We start from the raw sequence: 24904 nt of genomic DNA, 5'->3' as shown, positions 1-24904 counted from the left end.
TAAATTTTATCTTAATTCTTTACAGATGAAAGTCATACCCAGAATTTAGTAAATATATTTTACGGCAACAAAAAATTATTAATTTGCATTAATTTTGGAAAATCTCTAATTTAGAAAAATAAAAATCAATAAATTTATAACGCTGAGTAAACATTTTTCAATGTTTACTCAGCGTAATAAAGGTTTTCTATTTTTAAGGTGGAGATCCTATACAATGCAGTGGATTGTTTTTGGAGGTAAATTTATATTAATGTATTTGTTATGAACAAATGTCATAAAATTTGTACAAAAGGCGACCTTAATAATATCGAACAACATTGAACGTACATATGTATATGAATAAACAGATTTTAATTGGTTAAGTTACATATTATAAAGGTATAATGAAAAAAATTTGAATGATCGGTAAAGATACAGTAACTATGCCGCTACATTATTTATTGCCAACTATTAATGGCGAAAGTGCCTACCAGCTACGCCGTAAGCATTTCGCGAATACGCAAAACGCGATTACCAGTGCGCATTCTCAGCTATTACACTAAACGAGAGCGATTACGTCGTTACAGCGGGCATCTTAATTTCATACGTAGGTATTTAAATAGTTTTTTAAAAAGCTCCGTAAAACCTTTCATAAATTTCCGTTTGGTTAAAAGAAGTGAAATATGTTGTTACACCGATTTCTATCGGCGAGTTAGAAAATGAAGTGAAAAAGAAGTGGCTTGCGCGAGGCGTGGTGGCAAGCTGGCCTTATAGGGCTAACGACGAGAAAGCACTGCCGATCGTCGCCTTGGATTGATGGATCGGCGCGACGCGCGAAGGCGCGCTCCGGTCGCTGCCACAAGGATGAATATCAGCCCGGCTGCATGCAACGCAGTATTTGCCCACCCAAATGTACAGCAGTTTATCATTTTGGTTTCCAACTTAAATTTAATAATCTATGTACACAGGTACCTTACAGTCATGAATATGTAAACATATACGATAAGCTAGCTAACATGAATACTTATTCGTTCGAATTGTCGTTAAAAAAGTACAGCATGGACTCGTAGCGAAATAGTAAAAAAATAATTTTATTGTGAATCGATGTATTTACTTGTAATTTGTGTCGATGAATAGATCAGCATTTCAATAAGCGGGACACCAGCTTTCTCCGGAGATCGGACGACGTGTAAACTCAACGGAATCGCGCATACTAATAGATAAAACCATGTATAAAATTGTAACGGTGCACTCTGGCTCTACCTAAACGACTCATAGATTATATAGTAAATAAACACAAACATTTACTGCTTTATTAGAATTCTATAGATCGTAGGCATCTTTTGAATATTTAATACATGCATAACTGTAAACCCAAATTAATATCACTATCGAAGTTATTTTATACAGACAGTTGCTATTTAGGTTCCGTAAATTATCTACTCAGTCAGCATATTGATGTTGATGCTTTTATTTTATGATGATCTACATATTTTTATTCACGTAAATGTAAAAACAATATGTTCAATTCAAGTAAATATGTTAATTTTGAAATTGATTATTTAGGTTATTTTTTATTTAATATTTTTAAGTCAAATTAAGTCATTGGCAATTTTAAATATATAAAAAGACATGTTATATACAATTTCAAACTATGTATATATATTTGTTCGAAACTTTATAGAATAATTTTAGTTTGGTTACTTGCTATAATGACTATGTCTACCTACTTCTTAAATTTCGAAATTATCAATTGACATTTACTCTTTCCTGCTTACCTACTTTACTTTTATTTATTGTATTAGCGTTAATGATTCATAAACACTTGCTGTCTAATTTATTGTCTCGTTTATAGTTAATAGTTTAGGCAATTTAGTGTCTATTTTGAAGTTACAATTGAACTAAACAATGAAACGGCTATTATAAAGTATTATAACAAAGCCAAGATACATTGTTGTAACTAACAATATTAAATGTTTTCAATAATTGTGCAATTCATAATCTTAATTTTAACTATACATAGTTAAAATAATTTAATTTGCTAGTTACTAGTTTCAGATATATTTATGTACCTAATTAAGTACTAAATATACAAATTTTATTACTAATATATCTACACTACCTACGTTAATTCTATTTGAATTAAAGTCGAAAACTTTGATGTCTGTTAATGAAAGAATATCTAAAGGCATAACTTAACACTCAAACCTTCCGAGGTTCGAACCCCTAGCGATATCCTCAAACTAAAGTCCCATCAGTCAAGCAGGAGTGCCACTTGCCATAGCTAATATTTTAATTAGGCTGACGTGTCAGAAAGGATTGAAATAAACGGAAAGCCACATGCATAACAATTGTAATCATTTAATCTTGCTGACGATTATTTCCGAAAAAAATATTGAATTTTGACTTAATTGATTAAATATTCTTTATATATATTTACAAAGACATACCTTTGTAAATCTATATAAATACAAAACGAGCGTGGTATACATATTTATATGTACAATTTTTAAATCAAAACAGTACCAAGTACCAGTCTACGGTTTTGGCTTTTTGAACCAGTTACCTTAAAGTTTTCGGACCGTCAATTAATTAATCGAGTGTATCGACATTCGACCCGATTTCAGGAGCTCGGTTGACAATCTGAGTTATCTGATTAAGCACGCTTTCTCTCGCGGCGTGTGTTGGTGTGTCACACACACGCTACGGGCACTTTGTGTTGTGCTATGTGTCGTTCGCCGATTACATTCTGACAGCCACTCCACATTAATTTCGTCACTCTATTTGAATAAATAAGCAATTGCATATATTTCACGTATAACTACGCAATCAGATGATCTGTATCTTGGGCCACATATGACAGCCCGATATCGTTAATCTGCACATAGACACCGATAACATTATATAACATCACCCATAAGTTATTTGTTATAAACTAATAATGGAATTTCTTAAAATAATTATTCATTTTTATGTAACGTTAGTTTTATGGCTGCCTAGTACACGGCAGATAAACAGTAGATAATAACAAAATCTCAATTACGACATAATATATTTTTCAATTACATTTTTGATAGTCAATTTATCACAAGTACATTTTAATACACCAAGAATAAAATTGTTCTCGTAATTTCTACTCATCAATATTAAAGCAGTCAAATTTTATTATAAAGCAATTATATACTTAAATGCATATATAATGCACTCAGTTTACATATTTTTCAATGGCAGTTGTAAATACGATTTTGAGACAAATAGTCCAATTAATAATAGTCCCAGACCATGTACATACTTTATTCCTATATTGAAGTCTATTTCTCATTGATGCTGTGGCTGTGAGGTTGTCAGAAAGCTCTCGCTTGGCGCTACACACCTGCCTTATTGTTACCCATAAATTGTAAGTTAATGACGTCGTTAACGTATCAACAAAACAATTACTTGAGATTTTATCTGTATGCGTTACTGTTACGCTCTTGTGAATCTTTATATAATAGTGCGTGACTATTAGTTACGGAATAATTTATAATGTATATAGGTATACACAATTTGTTTATATGTACACAGTTCCAATTGTAACTAAGTATATTTGACAATCTCATTAGTCTAACGCTTTAATAGTTGCGGCTTCGAATATCATTGTTTGTATTAATCTGGATTTTTACTATGTATACTATACATGTATTTATAAAACAATATACATTTATCAGTACATTTATAACACAAGCTTTGTTTAGTTTAGAGCTAGATGATGTATTAATTCTCCAGTGATATTATAATAATTATATTTCTGTACGTCTTGATTTTCAAATGAACAAGAAATATAAAATAACGTAGATGAACATAGTTCTACGAATCAAAAAATGCGTTTTTGTGGTTACATGTTCTGACTATAGCCACTAGTCTATACAAAAAACATAAGTTTTCATGAGCGGCGGTATAAATGGAATTACTATAAGATAAGGATGATACTATCGTATTGTTCAATAGTTAAATAATGTGTGCAGACTGAATGTCATTTAGTGCACTGCACTGAAAATTGATGCCTCTTCTAATCGAGATACCGTTGAACCTAGGGCCTGGTGTGGCACTCATCCATCAACCCCTATCTATTTTATGACAATTATTTATGTTTGCAGTGCTGGAAAACTATTTCACTTACCGTTGAGCTTTATCGATATAGCAAAAGTAATGTCCTGCTGTCTCGATACGCTATATCTGATACGGATACGTCTGTTTGTTAAGTGCGCTAGTTGTTTGTGCTAGTTGTTTTAACGCCTAGGTTATTTGCTGCGAATGTTCTCTGCAACGAATGCTGGTTTCGACATAAATTCTGAGCGGAACTGTGGGTGTAACTGCGCGCAGTTGCCTACGATCTGCGTGTCGACATTTATTTTACATCAATAGAAATATATCAGCGAGCCTTTATTTTACTTTGTAAATAAAATGATGACAGTTGTCATTCCATGAGCATTCTATTAGAGTTTTCTATTTAAACTTTTAATGTATCTTTAAACTTTTAACTGTTTACATGAGACAACTATATATAGTAGGATGTTTAAATAATGAGTAGGTACCTACGTGTTACGTGTTGGATAGCTGCGGGGTCCGGGAGATTGTTAGAGATGTGCGGCATCCGCCGTCGGACAAATTGCCCAGTGTTCTGAGCATCCGGCGCTATAGTTGCCGCCCCTAATTGAATATTGTGTACGTACGCAACTAATAGTTAAAATATCCTTTACTTTGTACTCATCTACGTTTTTATTAACTAAGACAAATCTAGTATTATGGAATACGAGAAAAAAACTAGTTTTAATATCCAATAATGTAAAATGACAGCTAAGTGGACTTATTTAATTGCATATTGCTATTGTTAAGACATGTATTCGAAACTTAGATTATATAGATATAACAAAAATCGTCCCTATATATATATATGAATCTGTCTACTCTATTTTTGTGCAATAATAAAATCGTACTTTCTGTATCCGTGTAAAGCTAGAGCTAGCTGGTCGTACTATTTGGAGAATTGATTGCACGACTTAATATAGAATTAATCGATATAGTGACCGCTAAATCTCGATTAAATCGGAGCAATTCCCGCAATCCATTGGGCGTCGGATTAACATCCGAAGTCGCGTCGTAACACTAATCTGCTTAAATGTCGAAAGGAAATGTCAGATTGTAAAGTGCAGGGCCCGGACGAGGCGTGATGCGGCTTAACTTGCCGTACCTCCCGCTTATAGCGCAGCTTTCAATCACGCTTTACACAAACGTTTGTATAATACCGATCCCATAAATGACTAACTGCATAATGTGACATGAAACAATCGTACATTAATGATGTCGCTTCAACGACATTGCCTGAACGATCTGCAACTCATGCGTTTATATTCTTACGTTTTAATATAATAATGATATTTGCATATAACTATGTAATAAAGATGTCTGTTTATATTATTTACCTACAGCGACTTTATATAATCATAATAACATAAGAATTTAACTTAATATTCGCATGTATTCGGTTTTCAAACTAATTCGTTTCTGTCAAAAGCTACCCTTAAATTCTCATCTAAGCAACGGACTGTGTTCTGATGAATTGTTTAACATGATGCCTACGGCTACCTTTCACCATCGCATAGCTCGCCATCAACAGGGAATTTATCCCCACATGCTGGAACCTGTTGGTCATGGAACATGCTAGTCTCGGACAGTGCGGTTTCAGAGGAGCTTCCTCCCGCGTACACTTAGAGTCTGGAATGAACTACCTGCCGAGATTTTCTGGAGAGACTACAGCATGGGGTTTTTCAAGAAAGGTATATTAAGGTTTCTTAAGGGTCGGCATCGCGCATGTGACACCCCTGGTGTTTCAGGCGTCCATAGGCTACGGTAACCGTTTACCATCAGATAGGCCGTATGCTTGTTTGCCACCTACGTGATATAAAAGAAAATTATAAGCAAAATTATGCAAACTTAGTAATTTTTTCTATAAATTACTTCGCAACATTTTTGTTTACATTAGAGAAGATAATATAATAATGCTATTTCAATTAAGTCACACATTTTATTATTACTGTAATCTCATCCGATATAATAAATAAGTGCTTGGAGCGACACCGCGCGCTGCTAACTTGGGTAGTGCCTAGCGATTGCATAATTGGATCTCAAACTACCTAATGTTGCCGCTGTGATTACTGGTGGTTCTCGATTCTCGTCGATGCTATCGAAAACTGACGCTAAATACGCATGCGGTCTGACAGCTTCAATATCTGAGAGACAATGATGGACTTTAAATTACATAATGCTATATTTGCGTCCAAGCTTGACTGTCACCCTTGTAGAGAAATAAAAACTATAAGTGAAAGTTGTTCTGTGACTTATTATAAAATGACTGAGCATATAAACAATTCGTCACACATCTGATGGCAATAAGTAGCTCGCAAATTCTAATATTATCATCGTCCAGACAGATAAGCAGATAATATTCGCCCGAAAGTGTTATTGATCGTATTTTATTGATTGGTGCTTAATATGTAGTTACGGGATGACTAATTACGAGTAGTTACGTGGTTTCAGTGGTTACGTATTCATATATTATCGAATAATACGTAATATTTCGAAAGTGTAACAGTTATCGAGTAGCGTTATGCGAACCTGAAACCAAACGTGGAAAATTCATGCTCGGTCGAGCGGCGCGCGCGCACCCTGCCGTAGCTGAACTTCGCGCAATACTCTTACAATTTTTAAATACTCAAATGTTATATCTATATTCATGTACACTTACATGTCTATTTAGATCATAACTACAAGTTATATTGAAACCAATTTATTAATATCATTATTGTATATAATTTGAATTTCTGCATTTATTGTTGATTGTTCCCTTGAATTATTCCTAAAGAATGTGTAGTATTTTTAAAGTTAAAATCATATATTTTATTATTATAAACTCTACATATACATTATATTAAGGAACTAATGTTATTGATAATAAATACCATATAGAGAATCGCAAAAAAATGTATTCATAATTATATTATGTTATCATTGAAGAAATGCGGAAAAGTAATTGATATGCAAATGTTAAGACAACAACAATAATAATTCTTCAAAATTTCGAAAATAATTTTTATCCGTATGTGCCCGTGTAATTACCAATATGTACGTCATATCATTGTTAGATACGTTTTGGGTTTTAATAACTTAAATAAAAAAGTTATTTTAATATTAATATTTAATCTTTTTACGATTAGCATTTAAATTATTTTTGCATGTATATTTGCTTATTACAAGGGCAGAAGAATAAGGGTTATTTTCACCCTACTTTTTACACTATAGTGAGCAAATAACAATGGCCGAATCAAAGACATCTCCATATTCTCGACATGTGATTGATTGTTACCATGATCGGTAACTTGTTTTTTAAAAATACGAATGCATGTTTTTAGCTTTTACTTAGGTATACAGTATCCAACAACAACAACACAAAACTGTGTAATTAATATAGTCTAGTAAGACAAAATGTTGTGCTGTTTTTAGACGTATCCTGTAATGTAATGAAATGTGTGTGTAAATAAAAAAGTAGGAAACATGAAAATCGACATCCGGGCAAAAATATTAAATAATAAAAAAAACTTGGTATCTACATGAAAGTTTTTCATCTGAATTTTATTCGCGAAAAATTCTTTACACTTAAATGCTTTTCGTGAGAAATATTGTCTCTGTCTCGTATGACAGCCCTTCACTCGCCAATGTCGGCCAAAAGGTGCACTTTTGTAGGAACCACGTAGTCAGAATGCAGCCGTTATAATCCCTCATCAAGCGCAACATGTAAAGTGCAAAAACCATCATTAACGATTACCTTAAAAAGGCAAACGGGAGCAATCATTAAAATCGCAAAATATTAAAAAAAAATAACGAAGTGTCTCGTTACGCGAGTTTCCGTTGCTACGAAAGTGAACACAATGATGTCAGTGTGCGATAAAAACTCGTGTAAAAAATGCTCTGAATGAGTAGGTGCACTTTGGACACGCAAGATACGGTTTATAATCGATGATTCAAATAACTATAGAGTTGACTAAGTGGTGGTTTATCAGAAGCGCCAAATTATATTACATATCATTTGACATATGACATAAGTCACTATGGTTTATAGGTAACATCATGTTGCTTTGAACTCCCCTAATTAGATTAATAACTTTTAGTTTCAGGTACTTTTACAACAGATCCCGCAAAGACTAGATAATTGAGGTGAGCAATTTTCTAAATGAAATGCAATGAAGTTGTTATAGATAATGAGAGAGGAACATTGAACATACCAGTACAATTTAGTAAGCACCTATATTTAGGTACTTTGTAATTGAGGTTTATACATCGACTGTAAATTCAATTATTAATATAACTAAACGAAACCGCAAACAAATATAACAGCAATGAATAACGTGCAAAAAATATTTTCAATTGAGTCCTTCCATATTTTAACAACTTCATGATATCTTTATTGATGCTTCACGGTGTCATTTATTATGCTCAATATTTTTGCAATGATTAATGAGGGATAGCGCTGATCTCATTAAAAAACTTAACTTTATATTTTTATGCATGAAGACATACGACCTGCAAGATGCAACCCCTTCGAAAACGTGTAATATTAAGTAACAGGACCGCTTACCTAGCCAGATGATTAATTACCTCTACATTCTGTGATTGATCGATTTTTTTATCATCCTTTTTACCAAACTTATTTAATGGATTCAACTAACTTTTTTAATGCATCTTTTGATAACATTTTAAAACTACATTTGTCATTTGAATGTAATGCGAATATTAATTTTGTTTCGTGAGAACTTTTGACTACGAATGGAGGGAAAAGCTGTACTTTTTTGTTTATATAGGACATCATTATTTAATTAGATACAAAATCTCAATTTTAGCTGTTAATTTAGCTTAGTGCCGATCGTGTGAGCGATAACATCACGAACGTGTGCAAAGGTGCACCGAAAAACAAGGGCGGTGCCGAATGGTAATTACAATCTTGCCACGCAAACCACAGTCTGGCCCAGACCCCACTACCAATCTCTGTTTACCAAAATTTCTTAAATCTCTTAACCGCTTTCTGACACGCAAGATATTCGATTCGCGTGTGTGGGTAATATTTCAGCCATGGTTTGTAAATCGTTTACGAATACAATTAAAAAGTTATCAATTATTTGCACTTTTAAAGTAAACACACCTTTCAATCAATTCGATATAATTAATTAACCACGCGCGTACAGTTAAGTTGCAGTACAGAATAATGTTGTTCATTATTCACGTGGAATGTTATAATATACCTACATATGTAGTATATGTAACCTACACCACAATAGACTCAGGATTGTACTTTATTATAATCACTAACCATATTAGCCCATAAAAGAATTCCTGTTAATAAAATACAAACACAATGTTTGCCACATCGAAATTATTTTATCATAATACCGTAAATACGGGTTATTGTTTAAAGGGAGCGATATTATCCTGCGGAGGCATGGGCTCCTGGGGCGGTCATTGTGTTCGTATATGGCGAATGTCAAAAGCGTCGTCTTAATTATCGGGCACGGCCATACAATGCGGACTCGATTGCGCCGAGATAAGCGCGTTTTATACCTACTGGAGTATTGAATGCGATACGCCATCGCCGCGCGCTGCTCCGCAGAACACCGCGCGCCGGCCGGCCGCGGCTGCCAGTGTTGAACCGCGGCCCACTTACTACCTTAATAATACCTTCAAACGTATGTCGCATTGTATCTCTGATTATTCTGATCTAGAGCCATTGAATCGAGATAAACCGTGTTCGAATATGTAACTGGGTACAAGAAAAAGGAAACAAAACCATCCTATTGAATATCGACTACGTTTCATAACATTACAGAATACCTAACAAGTTAGCGAAAATAAGAGAATTATAAGATCTTAGATGTAGATGCTCGAACTATATTGTAATATTATAAAGAAATACAGTTTATAAGGTTGGATATTCCAAAACTATTGATCTATATTCATTCATACATTTGGTAGCCAATTTATCGAGAACCCTATATACCTAACATTATACTACGAATGATAGGAGCGGACTTATAATGTAAAATATTGCCAAAAACGGTGAAAATGTAACTTAGACAAAGTTGCGCGGGAAAACTAGCGAGTTGTAAATTAGTTAACACATAATTACAATTAAGTGTTAAGAATAACATGTTTACCGAATGTGGATTGTCCGGTTATTCTAGAAAATCCAATGAGTTTGAAAAAAATAACGTATTACCCACATAATCTGTCACTTTTTTCCCGGGAAGTTGTGAAGAAACAATAATGTGAGAGGGATTTCCGATTTCCACGCATCACGTGGCTATCAATGCTGTATCAATCTTTTGTCTAGAACAATATTTTCCCACAATATACATAATTGTGTATTCGTGTCACGCTATACACTAGGTTGTTCTTTGCGTTTTATTACTAAAGTCTTTTATTATATTATTTACAGTTAATTGAAAACATGATATAACTAACGGTGTTTTAATGTCTGTAATGTGCTAGAAATAGATATTCAACTAATTTTGAATTATCTGTATTACAAATTATGAATAAATATATGACATGTGTGAATACATTATTGAAATGTTTTATTTTAATTTCATAGGAACTATTTTGTAAATTATTAAAATAATATGATGAATCTAAAATTCTCTACATCAAGTTGACAATCTGTGAAGGATGGGCGAATGGACGAATAATTCATGGACTGTATATTCATATGTGGAATGAATAAGAAATATTATGTAGATATACAATGCAAGTGATACCAAAAGAGAAAGAGCATTAATTTGTTTGTTATAATCAACATTACATTACATATATTTTTTTGGTACAAAAGAGGAATGACACCAAATGAAATAAAAACAAATTAAATAATTTTCTCTTCGAAGATAATAAAACTATTTAATAATGTTTTATATTCTTGCTTAAAATAATGATTTAATTTTGTCATTATGGAAGTTTTTTTGTGGAACGATATGTACCAACTCGATTGAAAAGTTATATATTAGTAAATAAATGTGTTAAAAAGGCAATCAAATACAAGTACCTAACGTAAATGATATTCTAAAAAATATTAAACAAATCGTGGTATTGCCATAATAAAAAGATATATACCCAGATGTTATTTTGATATGGTATGCTTGTCACTATCATCTGGTTATAAATTGAGACGTTTGAAGTCAAACGTGCTTTACGATTGATGCTCGGAAAACAGGTTGTAGTAACTTAATCATTAAATGTTAAATAAATGTCGTTAAAATGGATCAGAGGCTTTATTGCTTATTCATAAACCGTGCAATGTCACACAGAATAGGAACCATACGAGCAGAGTTGACGTTTCAAAGAGTTTGTTACAAATTACGCGTTAATGAAAAAACTGTTTCTGTTTATTATGCCCAGATATTAAACCCATGTTCAAACAATATTAAGAATCAGTTACGAAATATAGAAATTTGTACAAAATGTATAGTATATTTAATTATTTTTGTTTCACTCACACCCAGAGAACAACGCAATGATGAGTATGCAGTTAGAAATTTTTTAAATCTACATACTTTTACATATATACTTTTTCTCCAAGAATAACTATATTATTAAAAATAAATAATCTTTTGAATAATACCTTCTACGTACTGTACAATAGCGCTTATGTATTTATATCAATATCAGAAATCCATAAGTGGCACTCCATAAATCATGTATATTTTTGACTCTACCTAATACTATTATACAATATAATAACTACTATAAAATCAAGTAAACATAGATCCCATATTAACTTCTAGTTTTAATATAAATATAACACCTTCCTGCTGTATATATAATAATAACGATATTATATGAACTTACAGTTTATAATCCTATGAAGTAAAGTTTAATAATATGAGATACCACAAAAACATCTTACCTTGACTGTTTGATTTTTTAAAGGTTTGTCCGGATCATGCGTGTAGTCTAGGGTAATGCCATAGAACTGGCCCTTGTTGATGTAGGTGATCCTGTCATCTTCGCGCCTCTGTGAACTACTGCTCGCAGTCTCCAGGTGGTACTTGAAGCCGTACGGGGAAAACCTGCATAGAAATGTAAAATGAGAGGTAACTGTTATGAAAACGCCAAATACCTATGACATGTTGACACGACATGTAAACACCACCTTATCCGTGTTCTAGATGAAGATAAGCATCCAAAGCGTACACTTATCATGAATGGCCCAGTAGGTGACTTGTTATTAATGTTTGTCAGAAAATAAAATGCACAATTAGAGCTGGTTTGTGAGACATTTAGAAAAAGTGCGATTTCTTCTTTGAGATATTTATCTACGGATACACGTTCTCGACAATAAAGTTTCCATGAAGTAAAGCAATAAAAGTGCACAAAAAGTGGAAATCTTAATTGCACTGCTAGTAAAGCTTGACAGCGGCGTCGTTACATAAAGGCGTGGAAATCCAGTTCGTAGTACGCAATGAAAAACTGTGTTTTCTCGTGATTTCCTGAGCTCGCGACTGGACGGAAGGAAAACCCCGCTAATTTTGTGGTCATCGCGTGCCGAGACTCGTTGTATTGACACTGTCTAGCTGTATATTAAAGTATGCTACGCGCTAGTGCACCAGGGCCAGCAGCGTGTCAGCACAGCTGCACGCGTAATCCACCGCTTCTTGTCTCTGCGCTGATCTCAACCAACACCGCCCACGTCAAAATACTAAGAGAAAACTACAGTAGGAAATGGCGAAGTCATTATAAACCCGGTCCATTGTACCCCATGATAACTTATGTAACACGATAAAAAGCTATAAATTGTTATGAAATGTTTAATCCGCTAATAAATTTAACCGGAGTCTCAGATAGTTATGCGGTCCTGTATCGATAACTACATTTTGTGGTTGCACCATTACTTAAGCTTTATTGAAAACAATTTGGTGAACAGCCCCGCTGATGTTTGCGATTTAAACTGAGCTCGTTCAGATAAAAGCCGTGTAATGCAAACGCAGACCGACAGTGACGGATCGGTCGCAGCGGCGCACGCCTATCTGATGCTCTCTAAGTGATTCCAAGCACAATTTACATTTGCGACGTTGCTCTCTATTGTCGTATCAACTACCCTTTGTTAACTTACTATTCTTGACGACCAGTCCTTATCTTACAGCCTATTACGAATTTGAAATATGCAACTGTTTACTTTTGGTACAACCTGAAAAATAGCCATTATTTTCCAATTTATATACGGCCATTCAAGTCCAGATTTACAGACGAGAACGTGAGTTCATCTTATTCAAAAATAAATAACACATTGTTTTCGAATGAGCTTCATTACAAATTTCAGCGACGAAGCAACCGAAAAAAGGCACTTCCTGCGTGAGGACAAGGGCCTTTCATGAATAAATCAATCGAGCAGGCGAGGAAATTGATGAGTCGCAAAAAGTCTCGAACGTAGCGACAACAAAGTGCTCACAATAAAAACGCATGCCGCGATAAGATGCTGAGGTCTGGCGTCCAGCGGTGACGCGTGCACCGCTGCCAAATTAGATGCGCATAAATCCGGCTTTGTTTGAAACCCATACAGACTAAGCACAAAACCTTGCAAATGCCTATTAACATTACTTTCTATGATAGTTGAACTTATTACTGCGCTATATATTTTTAGTATTTACGAACTTATTTTTAAAATTAAATAGTGTCAAATGTGCAACACACGAGTATACTACGACTGCCACTCTATCTAGATTTCAATCACACATTTGCCTATTATAAGCATTCATTATAGACACGGTTTTCTTAAAATTTTGCCGATAGTCTTGATCGTTTTCAGAAGTAATGAATGACTGGATATTTATTAAATAACTTATTTAATACGATTTTATTTAGTGGGCACGTGTTTATATTTAACTGTCTATGAAATAATTGTTTTTATATTAATCCATTAATACTACTGCGTAAAAACGCGGCATATTAATAATTAACATTCGCGTAAAAACCCGTTTAACTGTATTAATAATGTGTACTAAACCCGAAAGTTTAAAAATAAGAAAGACATAATAATATCCTTTATATAATAAATAATTAACTAAAAATATATTTTAAAGGTGCTGACGTATTCTTTACATGGACGATATTCATGAGCAAATACTTGACATCATATGTGGTCTGCTATATAGGTACGTGTCTTTCGTTTTAATTATCTCAAGTATTTTGAGCTTTGTTAATTTGTAAAGTATGCAGTAGTAAAAAATAATTACGTTAATTACCATACACATGGGAATCTTGGTAGTTGAGAAATAAAAATAAGTTATTGAAAAAGTGGTAGTGGCACATCGCTATAAGTAGGCAATGGACACACGTAAGTTGCATCGAATTGGATGATGGAAATGAAAGCACCATTGTGTATCTGAGACGAATGTCTCGCCTGACACGATGCTTTATATTCTTACGAATTTCAGAGGTTGTCGCTTCACTAAAGCCATTTTATTTTTGGCTGTATACATTTATGATACCTTACTTACATCAGCGACTACAATAAATCAGCACATTGTTTACTTTTGTTTGCGAAAATATATGTACTCGTAGAGTTGTTATTTTTACTGTGAAAATAGATATCAAAATTAATGTTTTCTATAATTACAACAGGGTAGATTAAAGTTTCTCTTCAATTACACTGAAATATATAAATATATTTCAGACTATAAAGGTCTATAATAAACGTGTTACCGCGTCGCGAAAACAATCATATTACATTGTCAGTCCGAAGATATCTCGTATATCGTCCTAACAAACCATACTTAAAAATAATCTGTGCTGAATACAAGGAGTAAAAGCAGATAGAATTGCCTCTTTACAAGAATCTAATCCAAGTTACTGTGTACTTTATAATTTGCTAATGAAACTATACTACATAGACTGTTAATTTTACATCTTAAGCGTAAGACATCTATCTGAAATTCGGTTGGTCATACAAAATTAATCGTACTCATATGTATGTATAATTCATATTTACTATATAGGTAAACTATATAGATGAGTCACCTTGTTGTTCTGGTAATAGGATCTTACTCGTAAAAATATTTTTATTTCATAAATCATCTATCATCTTTTAGAATCTGGAGTCAAAGACAAACTATATTAACTTAATCAAGAAAGTTATACGTAATACTAAATATTTACAAAACGAGTTAGCTATATTAAAAAGATTGAATGTGTACATTATCTGTTAATGATTACAAGGAGTAGATAGTTCATAGCAGATAAAGGGTAGGGAGGTATCATGGCAGGCGGCCAGACGGGAACAGAAGTTAATGAGAACGCTTAACCAACGTAATAGCGCTGCTTTGATTGGCGTGTCTGCCTTTGAACACATAATAACATACTGACACAACTACGCGATCTCTACTTGTATTTTATGGTTAATTTATTTATGAAAACAGATTACTGGAAGTGCCTAAAATATATTACCATCTGCTATACATATTAATATTTCATAATAAGACGAAATGAAGGTGTTTAATGAAAGACGAATATTATTATAATATTTGCTAATTACGCATACTGAACACTTAAATAGAATTCTTTAAGGCCATAAATAGAAGAGATTTGTATTAATTTTTTTATTAGCACTAAAAAAAGAAAACCAAATAAATTGACCGCTACTCGAATTTTAGTAGTAAAGATCTATTACATACAACCTATCTAAAAATGCGTACTTGAAGGGTAAAAAGTAAATAGACAATAAAAGATAAATTCAAAAATTCTATTTCCCGATGAAGACGAAAGTACCGTCAAAACTAATAGGTTTTCGAAGTGATAACCACATACGCACACATTACTTGATTAAGTTACTACCTTTTAAAAGCTCGTTCCTGCTTTGAGTATTCGACGAGTAAATAAAGTGGCTATTGGTGCATCGCGCGGTCTTCGTAAAATACTTAACTGCTCGGTAAGTAATAGTCTACACATTCGTGAGGGCATCGGAATGAGTTCGTAAGAAGGTGATGTCTGCCCGGGCTGGTAATCGAACGCGTATCAGCATCGAGGTAATTTAAGACGGTAGACGCGACCGAGCTATTTGGGCCAAATGCAAGCAAGTAATTATGGAGATAATAATGCTAATGCACTTATCATGTCGACGAATGCTTCCGCCGTGTCGCCTGCGCGGTTTCTTTAACGATTTGTTCAAAAGGTATCTACCGATTGTCAACAGCCTTATATTTTACGTTTGGTGCTTGTTCTCAAAACAAAAATTAAATTACTTTTTCTTAGGTTAGGGACTCTGGCTACTGTAAATGGACTAATTCAAATGAAAACTTGCCCGATTCTGTAACGATTTTATAAAATGAATAGTAATTGATATTATTATTTATTTATACATACTTACATGTGCTCCTCTTTTATACGTTTGCATGTAAAAAAATAGAAATTCATGATCATTCATCATATATAATGTCATGTATGTTGTTGATATATATTATAATAAATATAAAAGAATCTTTAAAAATATACTGAGATCCCATATCCCTGTATTTGCAATAAGTTGTTTACTAATACAGGCTTCAAATATATATTTATCTAATAAATAAATTTTGAAGCTAAATGAGTGGATAGCACACGGTACCATTACCATTCCAAAAAATATGTAAATGTACATACACTCTAAACTTTTACATTATCAGAGTCAATGTGTAACTAACTACATATGTATACGTATTGCACACACATATATAAAATTTGTAAAATCTCTAAATTAGGTATTGTCAATAGCAGTAAAGTATGTTTAATATATTAATAAACTATTTATTTGTAAAAATAATATCTATCGATATTTGCGGCACAGTGAGTTACAACATAAGTAATATCCGTTAGTTTCCATGTTTATGTAAGTAAATAATAAATGAATAGTGTTTAATACATGTTAGTCGTTCTATATACCTACTAGTAATTACATTTGCCAATTAGTGACTCATTTGTTGTACAGATACTACCTTACATTCGCGTAATATAAACATAACTGCCTGAACATAACCTACTGTATATTATACATATTATGATATCTATTGACTAAAATACTACATTACTTACAACGTAACAAATTCCAATTACACATTCCTCAGTAGTAACGACAATTATAAAGTATATAAAGAAAGAATTAGCACTTACTAAAAATATTTTCGTATTGTTAATGAAATTAATTTAAAACTTATTGAACCAGAGCACGAGATTCAATTTCACGAGGAAAAGAGGAGGATATTATAAATTGTATACTAATTTATATTGATGAAACCGGCTTCTTTGAATTCTTTCTCTTGTATTGTTGTAATAAGTTTTTTTTACTGAATCGGTCTTCGACTTCCAAGGCTACTAATAAGTACAACTAGGTTTCAATATGTTTCACTAATAGGGGATATAAGACAGTGAAATTTTGGGATAAGGGACATGACATTCTTAGGATCGGCAATGTATGAGTGATATCGTGGGCATTATATCTGTAGTGCCGTTTTAGTATATTGGCAACGGAAATTGGATTACTTATCATCAGGTGGACCATTATAAACAGGCATTACCAAATGTAGATAATTAAAACGATTATAGTGCTTTAGTTAAACGAACTTATATCTCCCATAAGTAAGCAAATTTTAAAATTGTGCAATTGTAATATATACTGTTACATATACATATAACATCTGCATTTGTCGTACTTAATAATAATAAAATAATGAACTTCTTCCTCAATTAAGGAAGGCCCTACGTAACCTTGAGGGCTACTTCTGATTATCATAAATCATAAACAATTAAATAATAAATACATACCTAATACTATTTTTGTAATTGCGTATTTACACATGACAAACAAATTTTAAGTTGTTGATAAGTTATAATAAGAATTCTCACGTGCATCTAAATTATCTTAACATACCTATATAAGACATATATAAACATATCCCGGTCCTAAAATATATGTCTAAATTAATAAATTAATTATGCAGTTTAATAATACCAGAACAGTTCGTGTATTGGACATGGATATGAATGTTTATATAATATGTAGACTTCATATAAATAATACTTCAACGTAACTTCCATCAAGTATTAAATACAATATTTAATGCTTTAATAAATATCAGTATCAACATCATTATTCTGATACACATTGAGTTTACGACTATTGTTGGGTATCTCGATAGATTACTAAAATTCTAACTAAACAATATCCGGTACTTAACTCATTAATGCCGCTAACTGCGTTGATTAAAGTCTACTTTGGATAGGTGTACGGATCAAAGCATCTTACTTAGAAAGGGCTACGTTATAACAACCTGGAAGGTGCAAAGTGGTCGGTAAACAATCGCTCGAAATGTTGGCTGATGCCTAGCTACTCATACTAACAAATTACATTGTTACACAGGAAAACGGTTTGATAAAATTGTTTTGTATGTTTACGCTATCAATTTACGACAATTAACTGTGCGTTTTGTTCCCATTTTATTTTCTTACACTAAATACATATAGCGGCCATATAAACTAATAAATGTAACGTAAACGTTATGTAAATTAGATAGAATTCCAAAGGCCATTTTCGGAGATTTTCCGGATCAACATGAATAAATATTAAACTATTAAATCACTATATATTTTAATGTCCCTACTGCGGTCTTAAGTTGCTACATAATAAAAAGTCTAATAAATAGTAAAATAATACTTTTAGTTAAGTTACCTAATTAATAAAATTATTAAAAGTTGGTTAGGTAGTTTATTCAATGGATAGGATAAAATTAAAAGTACTATTAAAACGCACTAATAGTTATACTTAGATACTTCTACTAATAGTTTATTAACCATATTCGATTAAGTCCCTCTTATATAAATATATATCATCAAGAAACACTGAACTTCCTTTTCTATTTTACACTACACATAGTTGAGATAATTGTTTATTTAGTTTCCTCTAAAGTTTTGTATAAGCAGAACTACCGTAACTCAGTCTCATGTCTTATCAGTAGTAATAAGAGTAGTACCATGGAACTAGAAGGAAGAAGTTGACTTTCAATAGTTCTATACTACTTTTGTAAATACTTTTTCTAATAAGTGTTGTTTAATGTACTCTAATTACTCTGTCCAATTAGAATAAATTTCTTTTTAAATTTTAAAGTTCTAGTTTATCCGGTAGTAAATGGAATATTTTATTAATCGCTCTACCTCTTCAATATTCCAAACCCAGTGCATATTAGCATCATTTTGGTTAAGTTATTTACTTTCAAGTATATTTTTACTAAAGTAAATAGGTACAAGAGTTTTTGTATTCTTCAGTTGCACACACATAGTTTTTACTTAGTGTTTTTCTATACAAAACTAGATACTCCTGACAAATAACCATTCATTTTATCACCTCGACTTTTTAGATTATATTTTAAGTTTGTATATAAAATATCGTTTTTATGTTTACTATTGGTTAATACCAAAATTCAAATCAACTACTACCATAATTAATGTAACAGCAACATTACCTTACAGAGTTTTCCTATAATAATCGCGGTAAATATTCGTCTATACAATGAGTGCAATTAAAACGATATGGAATAAAATAGTTAGTTTATGTTGAAGTATTGATCCGTTATCATTACTCCTATATATATCTATTTACTTACAGTTTAGGTATTTGTATCTTGTCTGCGTCATTCTGTCTGCCAAAGTCATGCCATGGTCGCGTCCTTGGGGGCTGTGCAGGCGAATGATGAGCTGAGGGTGTACCCCGTCCATCTTCCGCCACACCGGGCTGCTGGCAGATTACGGTGTAGTCGAACGACTGCGCAAACATAAATTAATGGTATAAACATGGACATATTTCAACAGAAATAGATTATTGTAGTGATTTCTCTTGCCTGTATGGTGTATACATATTTTCTCTACCATAATTATTTGTTAACATACTGTAAAATTATTTACATTGACTAACATTAACACTGTCGTTTTGTCGACGTATACCAAAAAATTAAGAAAATTAAGATCCCAGGATACAGGACTCCAACATTTTTAGTTTGTAGATACTTACTTATGGTACGTAATCCAATTTGTTAAAGTTAAAATTTATGTAATATGGTTATATAAATAGTAGCTTTACTGAATCGAAGTTCTAATAAAGGATGAAGTTTTATAAAAAGAGCTTGTTTACTCTAGAAACCCTACAAATAAATTTTTAAAGATATATGACTAAGGCGGGCCATGCCTTCAAGTAGGGGTTAATAGTAGATATAGTAATGAAAATTGATTTTGTTATAATGTAGATTTAGCTAGCTAAATAAGACACTATTAGTATTATAAGCTTCAAATATTTTGTTATGACGTGTCGAACACAGTTCTTCTCTTTGCAATATTGTTATGGAGTGATGACAATACACCCACCTGTGCTCTGTGTGGGGATAACAATGAGACATTGTCAATTTTCTAGATTTTTATTCAGATAATGTATATGAAGAATAGCACATGGACCCACAACATTTACATCTCATTTATATTAAGTATTGGTTACGAGAATTTCATATTTAACATTCCTTCTGGGTAGGTAGCATGTATTAAACAACTGGGATAACGAATCAGAATTCGTTATCCTTTTATTGAACAAACTGAAAAATGGAAGATGCCATGTAAGTATTTAAATAAGCACTTAATTTACTTACTCAATAATTACATTGACACCTTTGAACTTCAGAAATGATATGAATTTCTAAATAGTCATTAAAATTTTCAAAAGTGAAACTTTTTTATATTATCATTATTTGTTATATTATTATTATTATTATATATTATATAGTAAACACATTTTAATTAGAATTATACATATTCGTATGAATAAAATTTTCGGATGCGGAAAGAATAATTAAATATCAAGGGCTCGCAGTATTGAACATGAATGAATTTAAGGAAAACATAACGAGCGAACCTATAAGCAAATGCAATGAAGAGATTTTTATGTCACAATCTACCATAAATTAAGTCTAATTGGTCACTAATTTATGATAATGGTCTCACATTAAAATATCATTGATAATGCAACAACGTCACTACATAAGTATTTAATTCTGGGGCTGATTGCACAAAACTAATACAAATCGTTAACTTTGTTTAACAACTTACTATTAATTAAATTACATTATGATTTCATATTAGCCATTATTAATAAATGACATGACACATAACGTTTGATAATTAGCAAAAAGAGCAATTCCAAGGTATGCAAATAAATATAGTTACCTTAACATAAATTTAATAACAAAAGGTAGATAGGTAACCGTTAAATACTAGATCATTGTAGTGTTTAGCTCGTGATCGCCACACCCTGAAGCCAAACTGTCCTTCAAAACCACTTAGCTTTAACCTGGTTACAGTCATGTCAATTTGTTATTTTAATGTGTAAACCCATAAATTTCAAGTCAATGCTGGGCGGTTGATGTATTTGCTCGAAGGTCTCGCGTGGTGTCTGAAGTCTATTGTCTGTAGTAACATCAATGGAGCAGTAATTAACAGAACCTAACCATTATGCCTCTTCTACCTACGTAACTGCAATTTAACCAATACTTATTGCCGTTTGTGTTCTAATATGATGCATTATTAAAATAGGTCGCACTTTGCTGATTTCATGTTGGAGTCCAGTAGGCGTCTTGTTACGATAATTAGGTATAGCTATACTTATTGGCAAAATTAAATTGTAAATTATACTATTACTTAAAGCTTAAGAACTAAACCGTAATTTCTAAATTATGTTACAATGACGTACGTAAGCGCGGGTGGGCTTCAGCTGTTATGGTTTTAAAGCATTTATGATAATCTATCAAAGAATATATTATCGTCGTTATTTTAGTATTTAAAATAAATGTGGTGATTAATGTTCGTATATTTTGTTATCGTTATTAATGTAAATAAAACACGAATAAATAGGTGAAATTTCAGTGAATAAGTAGTTCATCGTTCTGTCCGCAACTGTTATAAAGCTGATTGTGTATGATGTGTGTTTACGAGTATGTGATAAGAATGTGTGAAGCCCGCCCGCCCGCGCCCAAATCCGTCGTAGTCGTGGCACCGACCTGCTGAACGGTGGTATGATCTCGAGGAGTGACAGCATCCGCTCCAATACCGCTGTCAGGAGATGGCAGATCAACTGTTAGACCAGCGGCTGCGATTACACTCTTGCTGTGATATCGAGGTGCCGCATATCGATCGCCAAAGGCTGAAGTCGGAGCTGACTCAGCGTCCCCATAGGGCGGCGCGGCCCTTTGCTGGTAACCATCAGCAACAAAGTACTCTCTATAATAAGGTTCTCCAGTGAAGGTCGCAGGTTGACGCGAATATTGGTCGCCATAAGGAGTGGGGCTGGGGGTACCAGGCGGCGCGAACATTTGCGCTGCATACATGGCAGCGTCCGGTAGCAGCGAGCCTGCCGAGGAGGCTCGCGATGGCACCGGCGACGGCGACGCCGCCTCGCTGTGCTCGCCAACCGCCACCTGAGGACACACGCGTCTGTTACACGCGTTCTCCCACGACAACTGTCCACTTCTCAACGTCGACGCGTACATGCCGCGTCAAATCACAGTTCACAGCTTCACGTACACTAAGATTATTCGAATGTCACACGTTCACGAAAAGCGGGTAAAGCGAAAGTATTCCGGGATGTAGTGCGGTCCTTTTGGGTCCCCTGCATCGGTGGACACTGGGCGGGCAGCACTGACCGGCCGATTAGGGCGCGGGCGGGCGCGGCTAGTGCGTCGCGAGCGCGCTGCTCGGCGCATCGTACGCTAACCGCGATAAATAATACATGAGTGAGCGGTAAGGGAAGTGTGTGAGTGCGTGCGCGCGCGACGGCGGCGTGCGGACGTGTGACGCACCTTATGTCGCGGCGGCTTGAGCGCGTGCGGCTCGGGCTCGTCGACCACCTTGCGGCTCAGGTCTTCAGGCTCGCGCTTCACGAGCCCCGCGTGGAGCAGGCCCGAGAGCTCGCTCAGCTCCGCCCCGTGCGCGCCATTGGCCGCCTTCAGCGCACCGCCGGCCCTGCGGAGGGGAGATAGGCGTGATTGGCGACACTGCGCGCGCGCACCTATTTCTACAGCCGACCTCGTCGTGCGCGCGCAAATTCGTCTTCAATTACACTATCAATTTTACTCTATCTACGTTTCTTCTTTATTGTCTTTAAGACATGCATTTTATATATATTGACTAAACTCGTCATTCATCTTTATATATCAACTATAATATTTAATCTCTAACCCAAGATCGATGTAATTTAGATTTGATTTTTAATTTAAAAAAGTATAGAAATTTATACTGCCTATTATAGATTTCATAGAAATAATACAAATCTAATTAACTAAAATAATTAAGCAAACAGATATACTTAAGTAATTATTACATTCCCATATCATTAATTTTAGTATGTAAAGTAATATATACTAAGCCTGTACTGCCTTAACTGTACCTACATATTTATATAGCATAACATATATTAGGTAAGAAAAAAAAGTAAGTGATCACTCCAATATAAATATAGGTATGTACGTTTATTATAGGTGGAGAATAAACATCTCAATATTATTTGTACAAAAAAAAACAACCAATAAATATAGATATATCTTTACAACGCATACTTTAAATGCAACATTATTAATTTGTATTAAAATATATCATTATCATAATAATATGGAATGGAGGAAAAACATGCATCTAATAATAAATACCTAGACGTCGACTACAAAACTTATATCTAAACGATAATACGAAATAATTTTGATTCCAATACATAATTTACATCTTCACGTGACACGTTGGTAAACCCCAAATGCTTTCTCTTGATGCCTGTACCGAAGTACAGACTTTACTTACTTTACTTAGAACATTTATCAATGTTCTAAATAAATTATTTAAGCAACAATTGACTTTATAATTACAATCAAATTATGAAACAGAAATTATACCATTCCCTATATTCTTCAGAGGAAAAAATATTACAGAGTTGCGTTACGATATACTTTTACGCAAAATATAATTATATTTATGCTATCCGTGCCGATATTCTGTTCATGTAGATAAAGGCCACAATTACCATCATTACATAGTGTAAAACAAAGTCGCTGTCGCTTGCTGTCCATCCCTATGTATGCTTAAATCTATAAAACTACGCAACGGATTTTGAAGTGGGGTTTTTTAATACATAGAGTGATTCAAGAGAACAGTTTATATATATAATTCATGTACATGTGCGAAGCCGGGGTGAGTAGCTAGTATTCAATAAGGTAGAGATCGAACTTGTATACAAGTTGTAACATCAGTCCAATAAAAATAAATATCAGTCGTTTCTCCAAAACAGTCACCGGTTTAATACTAATAATAAAAATACTAACCGATAATACTACCGAGCCCTACCGGGTCCCTAAATGAAGAGTAATTCCAATTTCCTGCTGTCATTTGCAGATTTCTTATCTGTATTAATAACTATTGTAAAGAGTCAATAACTAGTAATTTATTATTTTTTCTATGTAATTGGAATGGCAAACAATCTAGCGGGCCACCAGATGATAAGCAGTAAACGGTACCTTTATACAGGAACAGTTCTACTGACATCACATTATCATGTAACACTAGTGATACCACTCATGCTATTGGAAAGAACTAAGATACTTTATCTTGTAATTTCACAATCCAATCGCACATTAAAACCGAAACAGTACACAAAACAAGCTGCTTGACGGATGAAATAGGGGAGACTGAGGTAAATACTCACGCTGACTTTTAACAGAATACATATTTATAAATATTTTTGATATTTTCTTTAGAAATATCATGTTTTTATCAGGTACCTACCTTCCACTAACTACACAATAGG

At 33.5% G+C, this 24904-nt stretch overlaps 1 protein-coding gene across 3 annotated transcripts in view; it reads right to left on the bottom strand.

Moving 5' to 3' along the window:
• Positions 1 to 24904, bottom strand: part of LOC131845828 (protein grainyhead-like) — a 75197-nt gene that overhangs the window by 18188 nt on the left and 32105 nt on the right. For 2 of the 3 annotated variants that reach the window (XM_059194956.1, XM_059194955.1), the window contains exons 3-6: positions 22914 to 23076; positions 22116 to 22532; positions 19683 to 19840; positions 11963 to 12125 (exon numbers count right to left, since the gene is read on the bottom strand). In XM_059194956.1, coding sequence (XP_059050939.1) covers positions 11963 to 12125; positions 19683 to 19840; positions 22116 to 22532; positions 22914 to 23076 — 901 coding nt within the window. The remainder of the gene's footprint in view (positions 1 to 11962; positions 12126 to 19682; positions 19841 to 22115; positions 22533 to 22913; positions 23077 to 24904) is intronic. The other variant, XM_059194957.1, reaches the window with a different exon arrangement.

This window comes from Achroia grisella, unplaced genomic scaffold (genome assembly GCF_030625045.1).
Source record: "Achroia grisella isolate CSIRO2021 unplaced genomic scaffold, CSIRO_AGI_Agris_v1 utg487, whole genome shotgun sequence".
NCBI classification, from domain to species: Eukaryota; Metazoa; Arthropoda; class Insecta; order Lepidoptera; family Pyralidae; genus Achroia; species Achroia grisella.
The sequence above is the reverse complement of the archived record's forward strand: the minus strand, read 5'-3'. Positions and strand labels throughout refer to the sequence as shown.